The 19,353-nt window shown below is 38.4% G+C and overlaps 1 protein-coding gene across 1 annotated transcript; it reads left to right on the top strand.

Moving 5' to 3' along the window:
- Window positions 1-64: 64 nt before the first annotated feature.
- On the top strand, window positions 65-18,670 carry PECR (peroxisomal trans-2-enoyl-CoA reductase). The gene is made up of 8 exons (XM_069781088.1): window positions 65-191; window positions 3,296-3,429; window positions 10,998-11,163; window positions 11,833-11,914; window positions 14,133-14,229; window positions 16,429-16,539; window positions 17,132-17,243; window positions 17,366-18,670. Exons 1-8 carry the CDS (start codon window positions 77-79, stop codon window positions 17,452-17,454), a joined length of 906 nt encoding a protein of 301 aa, XP_069637189.1. The 5' UTR covers window positions 65-76; the 3' UTR covers window positions 17,455-18,670.
- The last annotated feature ends 683 nt before the right edge of the window (window positions 18,671-19,353 follow it).

The following is a 19,353-nucleotide window of genomic DNA, read 5'->3' as shown; positions in this document are numbered from 1 at the left end:
CTCTCGTCACGTGGCGGGGGTGGTGGCGGCCGTTGTGCGGGCCGCTCTGTGAGGGAGGAGCGGGCGGGCGAGGAAGATGGCGGCGGCGCGCGGGGTGCTGGCGGCGGAGCTGTTCCGCGGGCGGGCGGCCATCGTTACCGGCGGCGGCACCGGCATCGGCAAGGCCATCGCCGCCGACTTGCTGGCGCTAGGTGGGCGCGGGGCTCCTCAGGGAGCCCCGGTGGGGCAACGGGGCAAGGTGGGTGTTGGGGGGAGCAGGGCCGGGCGTGAGGTGAAGGCGGGGGATGGAGTTTGAGGAGGCGGGTCAGGGAGTGCTCGGGGGTTGTGGTGCGTTTTGGGGGTAGGCAGCGCTCGGGGAGCGTGCGTGTGAGGAGTTTATGGGTGGGACGTTGTGACAGGAGTCAGTGAATGGCGAGAGCGAGGTGAGGTTGACGTGGGGCTATGTCTTTTGACCCGCTGGCACTTAAAAGATGCGCTGTTTTAAATACAGCGGTCAAAGTGAGGTTATATTAAACCTGGGCCCTTTCTCTCATTCTCCCTCTTAAGTGAGTTTTCGTCTTGTTTACCTGGAGGATTATCTGGTCATTGAACTGAGTCTTACGAAATAGTATGGTTTTGAACTCTTGTCTGCACAGTAAGCTTAGAGAAATGGTGCTTCTCTCTCAGTGCTTGTGACAGAAATGTCCTGAAGTTAACGTACATCTTCAGCGTGCGCTTTGTGGGTTCTCCTTCTGTGCTGATTATGGAAAAGTGGTAAAATCTGGAGTGAAAGGCACTCTTCTGAGTCATCCACCTTGCAACACCTTTTCTGCAGTTTCAACATAAGTGCTAGGGATCATCGACATCAGACTGTTTTCAGATAATGTTTATTCTCGTGATTGTGTCACTGTCTTCAAAATACCAACACTAGCATTATGCCTCACAGTGCCAGGCTCCTCATGCTTTGCGCTGTTGAAATGTGTACCACGCCATTCCACTGCATATTAAAGAGCTTTCTTTGTTAAGATGGTGTGCTGGGAGACATCTCTGCCTCTCCTGGCCTTTGTCATCTCAGCTTTCCACTTGCTTTGTAGAGCTGAAGTGAGGGGTTAGTTCTGTTACCTTTTTATTACTGGGGAACTAAGCATTTTTTTAAGATGTCCTTACATGCTCCCTTAAAGAGGTGCTTTTTAAGCATCATCGCACTGTTGATTGATGATGTTACCCAATTACCTTAAAATTGTATTTAATTTGATCTGCATTATTTTTCTCAAGCAAAATACAAATAACAAAAGTGTGTGTCCGTAACATCCTAAATAGAAAACAAGGCTGCAAATCTCTACAAAGCACATGTGAGAAAATAAAGAAAGAGTTATGGCTTAAGTCTGAGTAACCTTCCTTTCCTGCAGACTTGCTGGCTACTCCTGACAAGAAGATGGCCGGGAACTATTTCCATGTACACCTTGCTCTTTAGGCTGTATTTTTTTGGAGGGGGGCTGGCTAGAGAGGAAATACCTGTAGGAGCAGTGACAGATAATGCCAGTCATGGTGTACATTGTTTTTATAACTTGCCTTCTTTGAAGCCTTCTGGACAGATTTAAACCTTTCTTCTGGAAACTTGTGCCCCTTTCCCCTGACCCTATCAGGAAATGGACTGGTCATCCTTTGTGAAGAAAAATAAGTGAAGCAGTGTAGGCTTGTACAGTAGGTATCCAGTGTTCCTCAGTGAGTTAGAATCTCCCTCTCCTGCAGTTAGCGTACTTAACAAAAATATAGTCTTTACTGGACCTTATTCTATATCAGTATGTGCATTGATAACAATTTGAGTTGATAAATATAACTGTGCTGCTGTGTTTTAATATTTTGTTTTAATCGGTAATTGTGTGCCATTTTATGAACTCTCCTCTGTGTTAGTCAGGTGGTTGTGCAGGTGATTTGACTTCTTCATTTAAAAAATCAGGAGACGTCAGAGACTAGTATCTTTACACGTGTTGTTTTAAGACAGCCACTGATTGAAGGTGAACCTCCCATTCCTAGGGATATGTAGTTGCAGCACTTCCTTCTGGAAGAATTCAACTCCTTTTTTTTTTTTTTTTTTTCCAGTTTTACGTATAGTTTCACAAGACAGCCTGAGCCAAATGAACAGCTTGCTGCTCTTTACTCCCGCTAGTTATTTTGAGTTGATTCTGGTGTTTGTTTGATCACGATAGGCCAAATTCCACTCAGTAAAATAGCAACACAGGAAGAAAAAAAAAAACCTCACCTGGCAAGATGTTAACTTTTTTTTTTGTCTGTTTGAGGGTGTTGAATTGGTTCGTGTTAAAGCAGATGAGCAGCAGAGCTGTTATGAGGAAGGGATGGCTTCTGCTGTGGTGCTGAGATTATGGAAGGAGGGAACTGGGAGCAAGATGTCCTTGCCTGCTTGGCAGGAGAAGCTAGTAATTTGTTTTACCCATAATATGAAATTACACGCCTGCTGGATTTGCTCTAGGAATTAATTGGCTGTGGTCTGTTTTAGTCTATGTAGTAGCAATCACTGAAGCCTTAAAGCTGTCCTGAGTCCACTGGTGTGACAGAAGAAACTAGAATGGTTGTAGTGTAAGTGCTTGCTATTAATTTGGCACCTGCATTGTTTTTCTCTGTAGAATGAGTCCTTCTGCCTCCAAATGCTGAAAAAAACAGAAGACTTGAGGTTCTGCCTAGTTTTTTCCTCTCCTTTCTGAGCTAGGATTCTACAGAGTGTGGCAGTGCCACAGGGAAGCCTCTGTTCCTGCTGTCTATAGTCTGCAGATAGGAAATAATCTCGTGAGGCTATCATCCTTTCCTTCGGACTCTGTAGGGTTAAAAAGCAGTGTTACATTTGCTCACTGCTAGTCAAAATTACAGCTAGACATACAGTTAGATTATATTTGTGGTTTTAGGAACAAGCATTTTTTGGTAATCAAGATCTGCTGAAACATCTTTAAATCACATAATTGATAAATGAGGCAGCTGTGAGCAGAGGCAGCAAAAGTGATGTCTGAAAGCTACTTTGCTGACTCTGCAACTCACAGGCTATCTTCCCTTCTGCAGGAAGGAGAGGGAACCTCATGGACAGTTTTTTGATTGCTCTTTTCCTGGCACAGTGGGATCTTGTTGCTAAGAAGCATCTGATATCAGTCATTTCTCTCTCTTACAAGAACTTCAACACTGTATCTTCTAGTCAGTGACTAATAAATGCACATCCTACAAGAGATCTCCATGATCTTATTAAAAAACTAGCATAACTGTAATTTTAATTATGTTAGCTGAAGGATGTTTAATTTTGTCTCTACAGGTTGCAGTGTTGTTATTGCCTCTCGTAAATTTGACCGATTAAAAGCTGCTGCAGAAGAACTGAATAATACATTTTCTTCCATGTGTCCTGCCAAAGTGACTCCCATACAGTGTAATATCCGCAAAGAAGATGAGGTAAAGACTAGTGATCTTGTTCTGGGGCTTAACATGTCAAAAGGTTATTGTATATATAAATTCTCAGATCTCCAAAGGTCGTCTTTGGCCTTGTCAAAAGTGGCTTAGATCTGGGGAAAGGTGCAGTAAAGCACTGTTAAATTGATCTAGATAAAGATGTGCTTTCCAAGGGAAGACCATTTTTTAGCCAGCTAAGCGAGAAAGCATATGTAATGGCAAATATTTTTCTGACCATGCATACGTATTTCAGATATTTCTGAGAGAGGGAGGCCTTGGGAACTGGGATGTTATACAGCCGAGCTGGAGCCCACTTAGCATGGTTCTGTGTCACATTTCTGTGATGGCAATGAGGGGGCGTTAACTTGTGAAGATGGAGCCCTCAGAATAGTTCCTTCAAACACAAAGTCATAGCATGGAATCTCAATCTTGTGACTTGACACAAGTGGCCTGCATTGTCAGTTTTGCTTGTATTAAAGCAAAAAAGCACCACAGTTATTATTTTTAGTCGTGTTTCAATTTTGGTTACAATTTGAGGTGTGCCATTACAAACTACTACTATCCCAGTTGAGTTTTTTTCTTTATATTACAAAAAAATGGAAGATCAAGAGCAAAAGTATTTAATCCAGTTTCTTCAGAAGTCTGCATTCACCTCCTAAGTTTTTTAATCCGTGTAATTAAACATTTAAAAGTCCAGCATCAGGTTGGACTTTTGACTTATTGAAGACAGCTAGAAAATATTCTAGTAACCACTGATTGCTACATTTTTCTTAACCTTTCAAAGTCTCTGTTAAATTCTAGCATAACTTAACGAAATATTAATGACCTTCAGTAGCTGTGTAGATTCTGGAAATTTCCTAATATACAACCATAAAGCAAATAAAAAATAAAATTCTTCCCTTATGGAACAGCTCATGCCATAAAATATTTATAGTGATATACTTAGACTTTCTCTCCTGAAGGAGATGAACCGTGGGGCTGTGCAGTATGTCACTTCACCTACCATTGAATTTTAGGTTTGTATTTACTAGCATCAGCAGTGCGATATAATAGGTTGTGACAGATGTCAGAGGGCAACTTACATGATTAAAGGTAAAGAGAGAGAAAAAGTTTAAGCCTTCTTTCACATCAGTGTTCTTGCAGAAAGTACTCTGGCATGCTTAATAGCCTTCTGCAGGTGAATCTTATTTCTGCATCAGTTTAGAAATGATTTAGTGGGAACTGCAGTGTTCCGTGAGATGGTAGAGGGCTTGGATGGTGAAATGAGTTAATCTCCACTAAACAAACTACCATTCCTTCTTTGTTTCCTGTTTATTAAGTGTAGCTAAATACATATTTGATAAAACAGCCTTAGATGGCTTTGGAGACTTTTTTGAAGGTGCTTTTAAATCCTTTTTTATAGTGCTGTGTAAAGTGTTTAGGCATTATTTTGTGTTACTGGTAGCCATGCTGATACTTGGAGAAACTTCTGTCTTTGCTATTACCCTGCAGTTTCATCATAGAATTGTCTTGTTTCCAGTTTAGTTTTCAGCTCTACTCATTTACAGACACACCAGAACTTTCTTAGAACTTTTCATACAATATTGGAGAAGCCTCTATCAGGTGTCCCCTGCCAGTGGAAGTTCTCATAAACCATTGTCATTTTTATATCTGTATCTATTGAAGACAGCGTTGAGAGGAATAAGGTAGATTAAACTCCAGTCTTGAATTTTTCGGTCATTGACTCAGTCTTATAGTTTGACTCAATTCAGTTCTCCAACTGCTCTTACTTCTTTCTGTTGAAGTCCTATTTAGAAAAAAATCACTGTGAAAATTTCATAAGCCTTTTGTGGAAGTTTTGAATAAAGAATGCAATTTCTGTTGCGTATTAACATAAGAACTTACGTGTACCTGCTAAACAAATATTTATCCATTCCAGATGCCCCTCTCCAAGACCAGATATTTTTACCGGTTAGAGGCATCTTGTGATCTTGGTTCTTTAGCTCTCTGTTTTTCTGGCTCTGTCCTCTTCCTTAGCTCTTTAATGCTGAGATTCTCAAAGATTGCTAAATCCTGGTCACTTATTACTTAATTTCTACAAATTACTATTGGACCAGAAATACGTGGATCACGTTTTCAGCTTTTAAATTTGTAGTGAGGATAGCACTTCCTTACACTTAGGTGCTTGGTGTTTGTAAGTTGAAGCTAGATAAACTTACATTATCAGTCGGTAACTTACACTGCTAAAAACGATCAGAACTTAGAACTGAGGGATGTGGCAGGTTTTCCACAACCCACTGCTCACTATTGCTTATTTATTATATTTGCTAAGGGCAGCAATGGTGAATACTTTTTTTCTAATTTGCACTTGATTACCTTGCAGAGACTAGATGAAAAGTACTTCTGGGCTTTTACTTCTATTCAAAGGCATTATACATCCACTTTCAAAACCTATTCCATTCTTAACCTAAAGTTTAGTGCCTAGGACTTGGAGTCAGGAACAGGGATCAGTAAAAGACGTGGTGAAGGATTTTTCTGGCCTAGGAGGTAAATCTTGAGTAGAGGCAACACAGCAATATGGCTCACTTCAGCATTTTCACAAATACAGGAGTAGCTTCCTGTTTACAGTGGAAGATGGGGTGAGAGGGCATTTAAAGAAACAAGACTTGTACAACTGTGTTGGCTCCATATGCTACTCATTAATAGCTTTACAACTCATTGTCTGGTTTCAGCTTAGTATGAGTGAAGAGTATTTACCTCAGAAATTCACAGAAGCACATTGTTGGGTAGAGAGGACAGCCTCTACAAGTATTCCCTGTGAGTCGTTACATCCTCTTTTTCAGGTACCAAAGAATGTGTGAAGGAGAAAGACCTTATAAATGTTTCAACAAGGGAAAAAAACTTGGGAGTTCAAGCCTCCTTAGATGTCAGCACTGATCCATCACAAGCTACAAAGCCCAGGAAGCTTCCTGAAGAACTACATAATTCATTTAGTATATCCTTTTCTTTGACATCTCACTGAAACCTTTCTAAGAGTAAATCTTTCTCTTAAAGGAAGCCACTGTGATCACCTGTAGGAACAAGCCATCTTCTTACCGTAGCATGCCTTTTCTTTTTTTTTTTTCCTTATCCCTCCATCAGTTGTTCTGTGTTTCTCTAGAGGCCCCTATGAATTTTGTCCTGGTTTTAATTTTGTAATCAGGCAAACTGAAGGGAGGGACTTTGAATAGAGGAAATCTAAGAAAGATGAAAGTGCTTTCAAAATTGCCAGATGATTTTTTTTTTTCCCCTCCTATTGCAAATCTTAAAGTAACTGACCTGCTTTGAAGATGACACAGCTCATTCCTCTTGTGTGCCCTAGTTTGGATTTGTGAAATTCAAGCATTAGAAGATTCATCCCTTAGCATATAGTGCGATATGTCTGTTAGAGTTCTTTATGGCCTAGGAAGAGTCAAAGAAGGTGCAGTGAATTAATTGCTGCAGAAGCTTGATGGCGTATATCATGGGAATAGCTTAATGAATTCACATTTTTAAGTCTCTTAATCTTCATCCTCAGAGGCCCTTTTGCTTTCTATTTTCTAGCAAAGCTTACTTTTCATTTAATGTGCAAGAAATAATCTTGCTTGAAAGAGGATTTTCAACCACTGCATAACCTGTCAGGCTTATTTCTGTCACGAGTTTGCTGCTGGTACTTTTGGCTAGTTTTCCATTGAGTGTTTTGTAAAGGATTACAAACCTGTTTTGTTTTTAAAGATGGAAGAGTAGAAGGTTCTGGGATGCCGGTAAGAACACATGAGGTTTCTATGTTCTGTCTTCATAGGGCCTTATCCTGAAGCACTGATTGTGCACCTGTCCCTTATCCTGTGGTCTGGAGTATATGTAGTGATCAATACTGCTTCTTAGTGATTATGAAGTTGAAGTGATTTTAATTATTTGGATATTTTCTAGCACTGCTCACGTAATGTGTTGAACATAACAAGAGCAGGTCAGTTTGCTCTTCCTGAGATGCAGGCCAGACAGCTGTCTGTGTGTGTGCATGTTTTCAAACCAAGCTCTTTTCCCAAAATCCAAGGATCTAATTAATTAATTCCAGTGCCTCAGTGTAACGGTGGCCAGAGTGGAGGAGAGAGACCCCATCCTTTTTCTGTTGTAAAAAGAGCTTTCTATTTATCTTTGTAGGCGTTGGGAAGGGGAAGCATGTGTTTGTGTATCTTAAATGTTGAGCTACAGCAAATCTGTAGATGGGGGAAAGAAAGACGCGAGGAACTTTTTACCCTTGTAAAGCCTTTGTGCTATATGCTCTGGACAAACATTTCTTGAACTAGCATCTAGGTAAGTAGAAGACATATCCAGGTAAGTGGAAGATAAAACCTTGTACTTCTAGTAGGCCACTGCTCTTCTTGAAATCAGCAATTCAGAATTCTGTCCATACTCAAGCTCCAGCAACAACAACTGCTGCTGGACCAGACCCCAAGGCTAAAATCTATCACTTGGACATCTGACAAACAAGACTTCTTGAGACAGACTCAGTACAGTATTATTTAGCACTTATCTTGTGTCTGAGTTCAGTAGTAGCTTTTATTTTCCAGTAAACTTTATAGCTAGCATAGTTTCAATTGGCTTATAAATCCTTAATGCCTGTCTGTGTGAAGCCTGTAGTGGAAGACTGTGGCTTGGTGGGGAGCTGTGGATAAGAGATTCCTGTTGTCATACTTTAAAATAACACAGCAATAACACAAAGTAAAAATACCTGTTATCACTGTGCAAGAATGCCTACTAGTGCTAGTCCCCGAAGAGCAAATCTCTAACACTCTGTAGTAGATAGTTTGCCTGTTGAGTTTTACTGAAGTTCAAGGTGACCTGTGAATGCATGTGGACATTTGTCCCTTTTCTCTGTGTCAGCAACTACTGTCATCTCAGTTACATCATGGAAGTGTGCTACTGAATAATACTTTTGAGTTGCAGTCGCACAAAAGAGTTCCTTATTGAAGAGCTCCAGTCTTCTGGTTATGTCTGAAGTGCCTGATTTTGTTCTTTTCAGTCTTTTTTCAGAAGAACGTTCTAAACTGTTAGCTCTACCTTGTGCGGTTTTGCTTTGCTTCTGGAGAGAGTCTTTAATAGCTTTTTTATGAAGTTCTTTCTGTGTGGTTTTTGATTAGGAATAGAAAGGAATCTTCTTTAGTTCTCACTGTGATTTAAATGGGTTCCAATAGACTCTCTTCCTCACTGTGCTGGTGGCTGCTGTCACTGTCTTTACTGTAATTGTGAGAAGCACTGCAATGATGCTTTCTCTACAACATAGAAGACATTGTGAAGATTGCTACAGTTGGAGCCATCTGAGCTGTCACAGGAGAGCTTGCTAGCCTTTCCTAGCTTTTGGAAAGCAGAACTGATATGCGTTTGTTGGGGTTTTTTTATTGCCCTGAGAATATGGTGTGACAAGTAGGAACAACAACAGAGTTTCTTAGAATACAACATGTGAACCATTTTGAATTGATAGGTCATAGCAGATTTTGTCCACCTGTTGAAAACTTGCTTGTAATGTCCCTTCTTAGGGGATTTTTCTTCTGTTAATTTGTTGTTTGTTGAGGTTTTTTTACGATTCTTAGCATTTTGCCTTTTTTCTCTCTCTCTTCCCTCCCCACCCCCAGCCTGAATAGCCTTAGTCTTTTCAAACATTCCTTGTACTGAAACCATTTCTCTTCCATAAATGAGCCCACACTTCAGTGACTTATGGAGAACAATATTCAAAGCAAGATTCTCAGGCTGACAAGGAGAAGAGTTTGATATTGCTGAGCAAAGCACAACTTTTGCTGCCTAGTGACAGATAACTTAGTTTTCTCTGGTTGTGAGCAAACCTGGAAGTCTTAGTGTGGCATGGTGGTTCTCACCAGTCATGGGTTTGGGACCGCTGTCACAGGTGTTTTGAGGTTTTTTGTGGTTTCTTTTCCCTCAGATCCCACAAGCTGCAGTGACTGATGTGAGGAATAAGATGACATTCAGAACTTAAAGATGGTGATTTAGGTATTAAAATTATTTTCTTAAGGCATTTTTTCTCAGCAGGCATTATTTTTCAATCAGGCTTCACTCACTATATATTTAGGTTTTCTTCTTCAGAGAGATGCATCCTTACAGGGTCCATACTATCCTGTTAAACCATCCTGAACTGTTAGCAGCACAAGATGTAAGGCAGCTATTTATGAGACTGAGTTGGTGGCACTCTTGGTGAGATACAGATCATGCATTGCTTGTTCTTTTATTTCTGATGTTTTTTACTGCTAACTCAATACAGAGGAAGGCTGGTTGATATCCTTCCCCTAATCAAATCTGTTTCAGCAGCAGCATTGCTCCTGCTGTTTGTTTTTTAGGTTTTTTTTTGGTCTGTGTTTTCTTTGACCACAGATGCTGGATTAACTTTTTATATATGCTTGAGTAGGAATAAGTGATGCATGGTATCTAGTTATAATAGGTAATGTAAGCAGGAAACAGTCATGTTGTCCCATTTACCCTGGTTCTTGAGATAAAGGTTAAATTATTAAGCAGTTGCTATAGAGTTCTTATTACTATCTTGTAATAGGAAAAATACATCAGCTTTGGTATCTGTAAAATCTTTGAATGCTTTGAAATACATTCCCCTCCAGAAGTTCTCTTGTGTTTAGTGTGTGTGATAAAACTGCTGTACTTCCAAAACAGAAGACAATGTAAAAGGCTTAGCTCACAGCCTGTAGCTCATATTAGGTCAGTGTTAGAACTAGGTTTAGGTTCTCAAAATCTCTTTCCTTCTACATGAACTTAAGCCACTCCTTTTCTGCACTGACAGCTTGTTGAGTGAGTGAATAAAATGTCTGTTGCTATTTGCTGTTAATACCTTCTCAGAGTACCCAAAGGTAAGTAGTGCCAGACGGTGCTCTTAATCATAAGTATTCATCTTGCTTATAGTCAGATGGTATCTGCTTAATCAAATATTCACTTTTGTTTTGCTGAAGAAGACAACTTGTAGTATTTCCAGCACTTTTTAGAGTTCAGGTTTTGTAGGGTAGCAGACTAACCTTCCTCGTCTGTGTAAGAAGATTGGCAGTTGCCAACTCATATGTCAGAGCTTTAGTGAATGTACAAAACTTCTAGATGAGAATGTTAAAACTTCACAAGATGACTTATGTTTTCTATTTAAAATGCTCAGGTATACGGGTCAGAAAAAAACCCCAGTAGCTACCTTATATGGAACTCTTCCACCATCTGATGTGAACACCCTCACCCTTGTGAAAAATGTCAGGAGATTCTTAGTAGGTCTTAAGTAGCAGGTTTTTGTGTGTGTGTGTGTTTTTACAAACCTTCAGCAGCTTAAATCCCCTTCTTTCAGTGCTGGTATTCTGTGTAGCACCTGCATTATACCAGGAAGATTTCCTAAGTAAACATGGACTCAGCCCAATCCTTCTTGGCTGACTAAACCTGTCATACCAATCTTCCAGCCTCTCTGAAGGCTGGTACCTCCTCTTTATGTGTGAAAAGGACATGAGAGAGAAAATACTGTCTGAGAATCAAATTGGGTAGATAGCTTAATCAGCATACCACACTAACAAATATTGTTTCAGGTAGAAGCTTTGGTGAAGTCTACACTGAGTCTGCATGGGAAGATTGACTTCCTGGTGAATAATGGAGGCGGCCAATTCTCAAGTTCTTCTGAAGCCATCCATGCAAAAGGGTGGAATGCTGTGATAGACACGAATCTGACAGGGACCTTCTACTGCTGCAAAGCAGGTAAGGACTGACCATTAAGCCTTTTTTGTTTAATTGTTTTGTTCTTTACAGCAATACCAGCAGACAAGAAATGTAAAGTTTCCCTACCTTCTTTTTTCACACACTTCTCTGACAGCAGATATTTGTTTCCATGAATCTCATCCAAAGCTTTATATTAAACTGTACGTTACATTTGTTCATATATACAAGCGTACATTTAGGCAAGTATGATCTTCTGGTTAAGGCCAGGTTTGGTGAGTCACTTGGCTTGGATACTCATTTAAAAGACTATAGGAAAGCCACTTAACTTCTGTGGCCTGTATTCACTGTGTGTAACAGGAAAAGATTTCTCTCCCATTAGGAATGTAAATTTAAAGTTAAATTTAAATATGATACGTGATTCTCAGATAGCATTGGGAATGTGGAAATGAAAGTAATTTACATGGAAGCATGAAATCTTGATTGCCACCAAAAGGCTTCTTGACAAACATTGAGCCTTACCTGGACCGCACCTGTTATCTCACCAATCCAGTGGTGAGGCTATGGTACGAAGAGCAGATTGTGTATCTATATCTGCACGGGAAATGTGTAGTGTAATTGGAGTTAAGGCTCCAAATTTGGCTTCCAGTTGGCAAGTTCATTTGTATGCATTTCTTCTGATATTTAAGGTTATCTTCCTCCTTCATACAGTGTACAATGCCTGGATGGAGGAACATGGTGGAGTCATTGTCAACATTACTGCTGCCGTGAGAAATGGGCTTCCTGGAATGTCGTAATACATATTTTATTTTTACATTTTCCTATATTTTTTCCCCTAGAAGTACTAATTGCTCCTGAATACTTCATTTTAGAAAGGTGTGCACTGGGCAGCAGTAGAGTATAGAAATACGGTAGTTAGGTCAAGAGAGAGCAATAGTATCACTTGGCTCTATGTGTGGGGATCTCTTATTAATTCAGTAGAGACTAGAGGAGTAAATGGCATCTCTGGTCTCTGTCAACTTGTTTGTAAGAAACTATGAAGCAAGACTTGCCAGTGAAGCTTTCACTGGAAGTGGTATGCTAGGGGGACTAGTTGCACTGAAATGTAACCTTTACTTGTTCTCTCTCCAAATTTCTGGAGGGTTTGCAAGAGCTTGGCACCTGTTGTTTTCTTCTACTGTTAGTTTACAGGTCTTGATGGTGTAATGAGTTATGGGAGTTGGACTGGGAACAGGGGACTAGGAGGAACATTTCTAGTATGTTACCAGGTTTTGTCTTTGTCCTTTGAGTCACATAATTCCTGCCTTTCCCATTTTCCTTTTTACTCTCGCTTTGTAGCCATCTTTCTTGGAGAAGGTCTCTGATGCAGAGAATGGGTTCTATTTGCTCTGCTCATTTTTTGACTGGGAGAAGGCTCACGGGTACAAACATATTACCACATTTGTAGTTCTTTTATACTGACACAAATGATCACAGCTGTCTACATGAATATGCAGCATCCTCTCCATATCCCTATGTGTACTATATTTGTTCAAATTTCTTTATCCTCAAAATGGGGGTGAGCAGGAGTCTTCCTGTTTGAAACTTTTCCACCAAAAAGTTCCAATTTGTTGAAATAGAAATAGTGCTCAGAAAATGAATTGTTTCAGTTCTTTTCAAAGGAAATTTTGAAGTTATCAAAGTGCTGCTTTTTGACAGTTTCTTAATTGAAAAAAGTCTGAATTTCTTCTTTGAAACTGCCTATTTTTTTAAACTTTGAAATTGAGTTTCTATTGAAGAAAATATAAAAATATAGTTTGAGCAAATGTTACGTTACCACTCTTTGTCCTGATTCAGTGTTGAAAGTTTCCAAAATTTAAAATTTTTAAGGAACAGCAAAATATTTTCTTACTTGTTCTTGGCAGTACAAGTAAATTTAGAGATCCACAGGGTGGTGCTGAAGCTACAATTATTTGAGTTTCTCCACTCTGGTTAAGTCTCATTGAATTGTCACAGCAAATAGTCTGAAGCTATATTTGAGAGTTGAACCAAGAGATAAAAAAACTAATTCTGACTAATAGTGGAAAAAAATTTCCCAAATAACTGTTGCGTGTGGATGTAGATGGATAGACAAAACTACTCTCAAATTAAATTCCTGTTGAACTGATACTTGTTTTAGAAATATACTATTGAAAAAGACTTGCCTTTACAAGTCCAGCCACCACTCATGCCAAAAATCACCTGATACAGTTTTTCGTAAGTATTAGTTTTGAACATAAAACTAGTCAAGTTTGTTTGCTTATAGTGTACCTGGAAGTTATTTATTTCTGGCCTAAATGTATGAATAAGTTGGGTTTTCTTATGTTTTTCTTAAGTGTTCCTTATTCCTTTCCTGGTATCTGAGAATCTATTGTATCTATCTCCTCTGTTTTGCTAGGCTAAAGGAACTAAACTCTGTTAGTTTTCTCTGAGTCCCACTGTCCGTTATTCACTGCAGTAATTTTGTCTGTATTTGTTCAAACTTGTAATCATTTCAGACTAGTGTCCTATAGCAGCAAAGTGTGTGAGATCACTCTGCCTATGGTCATCTCTATCTCCATCCGTCTATAGCAATTTTTGAATAGTGGCTTATTTTAATCATGTTTGTCAGAAGATCTAAACTATTTTTCAGACCACTGTCCTTCCAAGTGTTTCTTTACCTATGCAGCCTAGCTTTCGTAGTTTTACACAGTTTGAACTTTGCCTCCAGTTGTTTTTCATTTTATAAGCCTGCTTCTGCAGTAGAATGTAGCTGATCCTGTGTTACGCTGTGGAAGAGATGGTAAGTATTTCCAGAAATTACAGGAAATCATAGCATAGCTTGTTTGAACTGTGAAGCTATGGTCAAACTTGCAAACTAGAACATCTCTCTCAGATGCTTGGTCCAGTCATAGAAAGCTACTCTGACTACCCTAGTGAGGCTGTGGTAGAATTAACATTGGGCACTGTTAGCTGAGGGAACAGATATTTCTTTTGCTTTCTTTTCTCAATAGGCATACAGGAGCTGCAAGAGCTGCAGTGAATAACCTAACCAAGACTCTAGCTTTAGAATGGGCCCACAGCGGAGTAAGAATCAACAGTGTTGCTCCTGTAAGTAATGGCAAATGATCTGATTAAACTTAGCCATCATATGTGTTCATGGTTAAAACTTTCAGACCAAAAGGGTTTTTAAAACCTATAGTCTGTAACTGTTTGTGGATTATTTATGTATTTATTTATTTATTTATTTATAATTCCCTCATCTATGTTCTTCAGATCATTTGAGAGTGTTTTGTACTGTTTGGATGACGAGCCAGAGATGTGGGATAAAATGGCTTCTGCTTTCTGCTTTAACTTGGCATTCTTGGTTTTTTTTCCTAGCTTAATGAATTGATACCTGGGAGGAGTTGGTAACCTGTCTTACAAACCCTTGACATAAAATTACCAAATGCTTTGTGTTTCAGTAATGAGTACATTATTTCTGAGTTCACAAAACTTTTTCTATTTGAGGTTCAGGTATGCTGATGATTTCTACCTGTCTTTACAAAGTTATGCTACATGTTAAGTTAGACTAGTTTTAGGCATAAAAAGACTATTTGGAGTGGACCTTCTCTCAAAGAAATTATATGTAAAAATGTGTGTTCTGATTTTTTTCTTGTCAAATATATGCAGACAGGAAACCGCTATACAGGTCAGCTAAAATATGCCTACCTCACATTTCTGAGGAAGTAGGTAGCATGTAGCAGTTGTTTTAAATAACTGTATGGAAAGAGCAGCTATATTTTCTAGTGCATGGTGCTGCAGATACAGAGGTTATATAGAAGCCCTAGGTTTGACATTTGAGATTCTGATTTGTGTAATCTTCACTCTTAATCACAATTTGTTTTGCACATTTATTCCCTTGAAAACAAAAAAGGAAAGGCAAACTTTGCCCAGTTACTTCTACATTCAGAATTTCTCTTACCTCACAGTATAGTTAAGTGTCAAATTTGTTTAACTGGTCCCTAGGAAGATCTTTCTACTATCTTCGTAGGATGTCTGTATATCTCGTTGTGCCTCTTGTCCTAAAACATCTGGCTCGCTTTCTTTGGCATAGCACAGAATGCTTAATGGCAGATGTGTGATGATCATTCAGGTCATGGCTCTTATGTAGCCTCTGGAGGCCCAGCTCATCTGGAGACTTGTTAAATTTTAAGATCTACTTGCTTGTTTTTCCTGTTTATTTGTTTTTCTGATTTATCAAGTCTTGGGGAAGTAAGTAATTAAGACAGCATTATTATGTGAATATTTTTTTCAGGCATGCTAATTACCTAATGAATCATACTAATTATACTTTATAGCACTTGTCAAAAGAAGTTTTTGACAAGCCAACGCTTCAGCGGTTTGGCTCTTTCAGAAGTATTTGCTAGCTTTGTTACTATCCTGGTAACAAAAATCCATGTTGTAGTTACAGTAATACTTTATATCCTTCTGTCACCTTTATGGACACACTAGGTCTGTGGTAACCATACAAAACTGTTACTGCTTTATAGGAGCAGAGTAACATGTAGGGAATGGGTGCATAGAGAGGGAAACATGCATTCTAAAAAAAACCACTTTCACGTGTGAGTTACTTCCCTAGCTCCCAAAATATAGTCACTCACATTTCATGGATATCTTAGAATAGAAATCTTAGCATGTACTCCATGGAAGAGTTCAAATTTTTTTATCTTACTTGAACTTGAGTCCTAAAGGTTCTGTCATAACTAATCTATGTAACCTTGTGTCCCCATTGCTGTAGCCTTCATCTTGCCTCTGAAGTCTAAACTGGACTGTATGATCATCAGAGCAAAGAGTTGCCTATTTCTATAGCAGCTAAGTAGGGAGAGTCTGAATTCTGACTGTGAAATCTGTCCCCTTCCGTAATTCACAATAAAATCAATCTAGTGTTTTTATGGTTTACAACAAACTGTTGAGAACTTGTTCTTGGGGCTTTATAGTTTTCTGCTGTAAGTTTATATGAAATGATTGTAATTTCAAAACAGTCTTTGAGTTTCTTCTTTATACTCTCCACTTCATAGTTATTGAAGTGACAGTGGAGAATTGGAATAATCTGAATTATTGCGCTTGAATAGAGATGTGGCTAGCAGCCAAATTACCTTCTTGTAGAAATTATACCATTCCATTAAATTTAAAAACTTGCATTCAAGTGCTGTTCAGATAGTTTAATCCCACAGAAAATACCAGTAATGACAACTTCACAATTTTACATTTATCACAGTTTAAACATATGCAGGAGAACGTAATTTTCACTATGCTGTTTTAAAATAGGGAATAGTATTTTCGGAAACTGCTGTTGCAAACTATGGAGAACAAGGTGCAATGATGTGGTTAAACACCGTGCCAAAGATTCCTGCCAAGAGGTTAGCAGTTCCTGAGGAGGTAACGTATTTCAGAACATTTTTAATATTTCTACTTCTGTGTCTCTATTTTGAAGCCACTTTATTATGTGGAGAACAAAAAAAGACTTAGTTTTGCACCGTAATGTAATACTAAAAAAGAAAAAAGCTTGTAATAATGTGTAGTAGTACCAAGTGGGAGACTTAACCAGTAGTCACTGTTACACTGAAAATTTAATTTAGATGCCTCTTATAGCTGAAGTGTTTCATAGTAGACATTAATTCCTGAAAAGGTTGACTTCCAGCAGGGAGCACTAAAAGAATGAATATTAATGTGAAAAAAGTGTATCTTAAAAGTACTTAGCTCTCTTCCACAAGAATGTGCATCTTTGATAAACTGGTCAATTTTTTTGTTTGAGTTTTGGCATCTGATGTGGATTTTTGAGAGCTTACTGTTTTCATCTGTTATGTACTTGATGTTTGTGCCTGGAAAGATGGCCTTAAGACTGTTACGGTTTTCATTATTGAGTAGGAAATGTTGCTATGCCTTGCCTGTAAAAGTTTTTACAAGCATCTTTGCTATGAACAATTCCCAGGAGTTTTAAGACAGATTAAAATTGTCATTCTTTTGTTAGATCTCTTCTGCAGTGTGTTTCCTACTATCTCCAGCTGCTTCTTACATAACTGGGATAACCATGGTTGTGGATGGTGGCCACAGTTTATATAGCCAGATCCTAGAAATACCTGGTAAGAAATGGGCTACAAAATAATACCCTTCAAGTGACTGAAGTTGGGCAATGGGAGGACACAAAAGTAAAATGCTTGGTTTCTCAATCAACTAAGTATGTTGTTTTATTTGTTTTCCTCAGATCATGACAGATGGCCCTCACCACCAGAAGGAAAGAACTCTGAAATGCTTAAAGAGTTTCTTTCTGGCAAGTTCAAGCCAAAGCTGTAAAAGAATGAGATTTCACCATATTCCCAGTTGCATACTTGCTGATAATCTTGTTTTGTGATTTGGGCATGTTTTTCTCAGTAATATATATTTTTTTTTGCTCTTGTGTAACTACATTGAGTGCCTTGATTATCATTGGTATATATTTAAAACTTGGAAGGCTGTACATAGTAAATTTCTTCTCTGAAAACACTCACTGCCCTGAAAACATTCAGTCTCTTGGGAAGAGAAGGTATAAAAGAAATTCTCCATTTGTACAGGCATTAAGTAATGAAGAATCTCAGTCAGAAGTGAATAAAAAAAGATACTTATTTTGAAGAGAAGGGGGCAGAGAGGGAATGTTTCGGAATCCTTCTATTCTGAATGAATTTGGGGAGAAGATAATTTAAATCTCTGTTATTATTAGTTGCATTGGTAACCCTTGAGGTAGCTGTTAGCTCTATGCTATTTCTGTTCAGCCACACACTGAGTGTTCAACAATGATTTTAAAGAGTAAGTAGGGGTAGGTATTTCTCTGAAAAGAATTAAAAATACGGCAGAATACTGTTATTAATGTTTCAAACTAATATGGCATATCATATTGGGAATGTTTTGAATTGTTTGCAGATAAAACAACATAATGGAGTTAAGCTGGCTGCAACTTATATTTGGTAATAGAATAATCTGATAATAAACTTAAGCTTTAACATACAGTGATGAAAAACAGTATAGATTCAACAATTTGACATGCAAAGTCTTGAAGCAAAAGCTGTGGTGTATATTGCAGTCCTTTCTGCAGTATGCTATACTGTTAAAAGGAGAAACTCGGAATCCTTCATTTACCAGTTAAAACGCTTTCTATCCATACTGTGATGTCTTACAATGTTAACACAATTTTGTTCACCAGTGTCTCTAAAATAGGTGTGATTTTTGTGATCAATGCAGAGATTCCATTTAAAAAACCAGAAATCTTGCAATATGTTGCTCCAAGAGGCTAGAATTGTTATTGTTCATTTCTTTTTATTCACTTTAAGGCATGTCTGATAACTTTAATCAAAATATAAAAAATAAGTGGTGACTGTGTTTGCTGTAACAACTGAAATTTGTGGAATCAAGTTGCTGATATGGAAGTGACCTCTTTAATACTTCATTTAGGATTGAATGTAAGAGTCTCTGCCAGTTGTTTGTTCTCTGCAAAGATGTTTGACTTTTGTGTCTTTCATTAAAACATGGGAACTTACATGGGTACATGTAGACTGCTTTTTCATGAAAATCTGAATGCCACTTTTGTGGGGGAGGAGGAGTTTGAGCCAAAATACTTTCTCCTGATACATCCTTAGTAACTGAGTGGTCATTTATGTGGTTGTGAGAAACTTGTACAGAGATAAAACCAGCTTTTTTCAAACCTCTTGTGCAAGGTATATTTTGATTATTGCAAATGTTAGTTCAGGGTACGCAGCCAGAGAATTCCTGGAAGAAAATGCACCTGTTAGATAACTAACTCTAGAAGCCTAGCCCATTGCATTTAAGTGAAATTACTTAGTTTGTTAAGAGATTGTTTCTACATTCTTAACATCTTCCTGTAAAAGAAGGTTAAACATGAACAGGCTCGAGACTTGTGGAATTTACTTTCTCTTCATGTTTAACTGTGAGCTTCTGTGATACGTGTGGACTGTAGATTTGTGAAATGGAAGTGATTTGTTAAAACTAAATTACTTTTATTATATACCAGAACTGTTCTCTACAGGATTTGAGCATAAATTTGGAAATAATTATTTTACACTGTTGCAAATTTCCTCTTTAACTTTGCTGGAGTCTGAATATTCATAAAGAGGGGAAGTTTATACATGATGGTGGTGAAATGCATCACTCATCTCAGTGAAACGAAACATTAGAAAAGTGAGCATTCTCCTGTGTGGGAGA

Source organism: Haliaeetus albicilla, chromosome 4, assembly GCF_947461875.1.
Source record: "Haliaeetus albicilla chromosome 4, bHalAlb1.1, whole genome shotgun sequence".
Taxonomy (NCBI): domain Eukaryota; kingdom Metazoa; phylum Chordata; class Aves; order Accipitriformes; family Accipitridae; genus Haliaeetus; species Haliaeetus albicilla.
The sequence above is the reverse complement of the archived record's forward strand: the minus strand, read 5'-3'. Positions and strand labels throughout refer to the sequence as shown.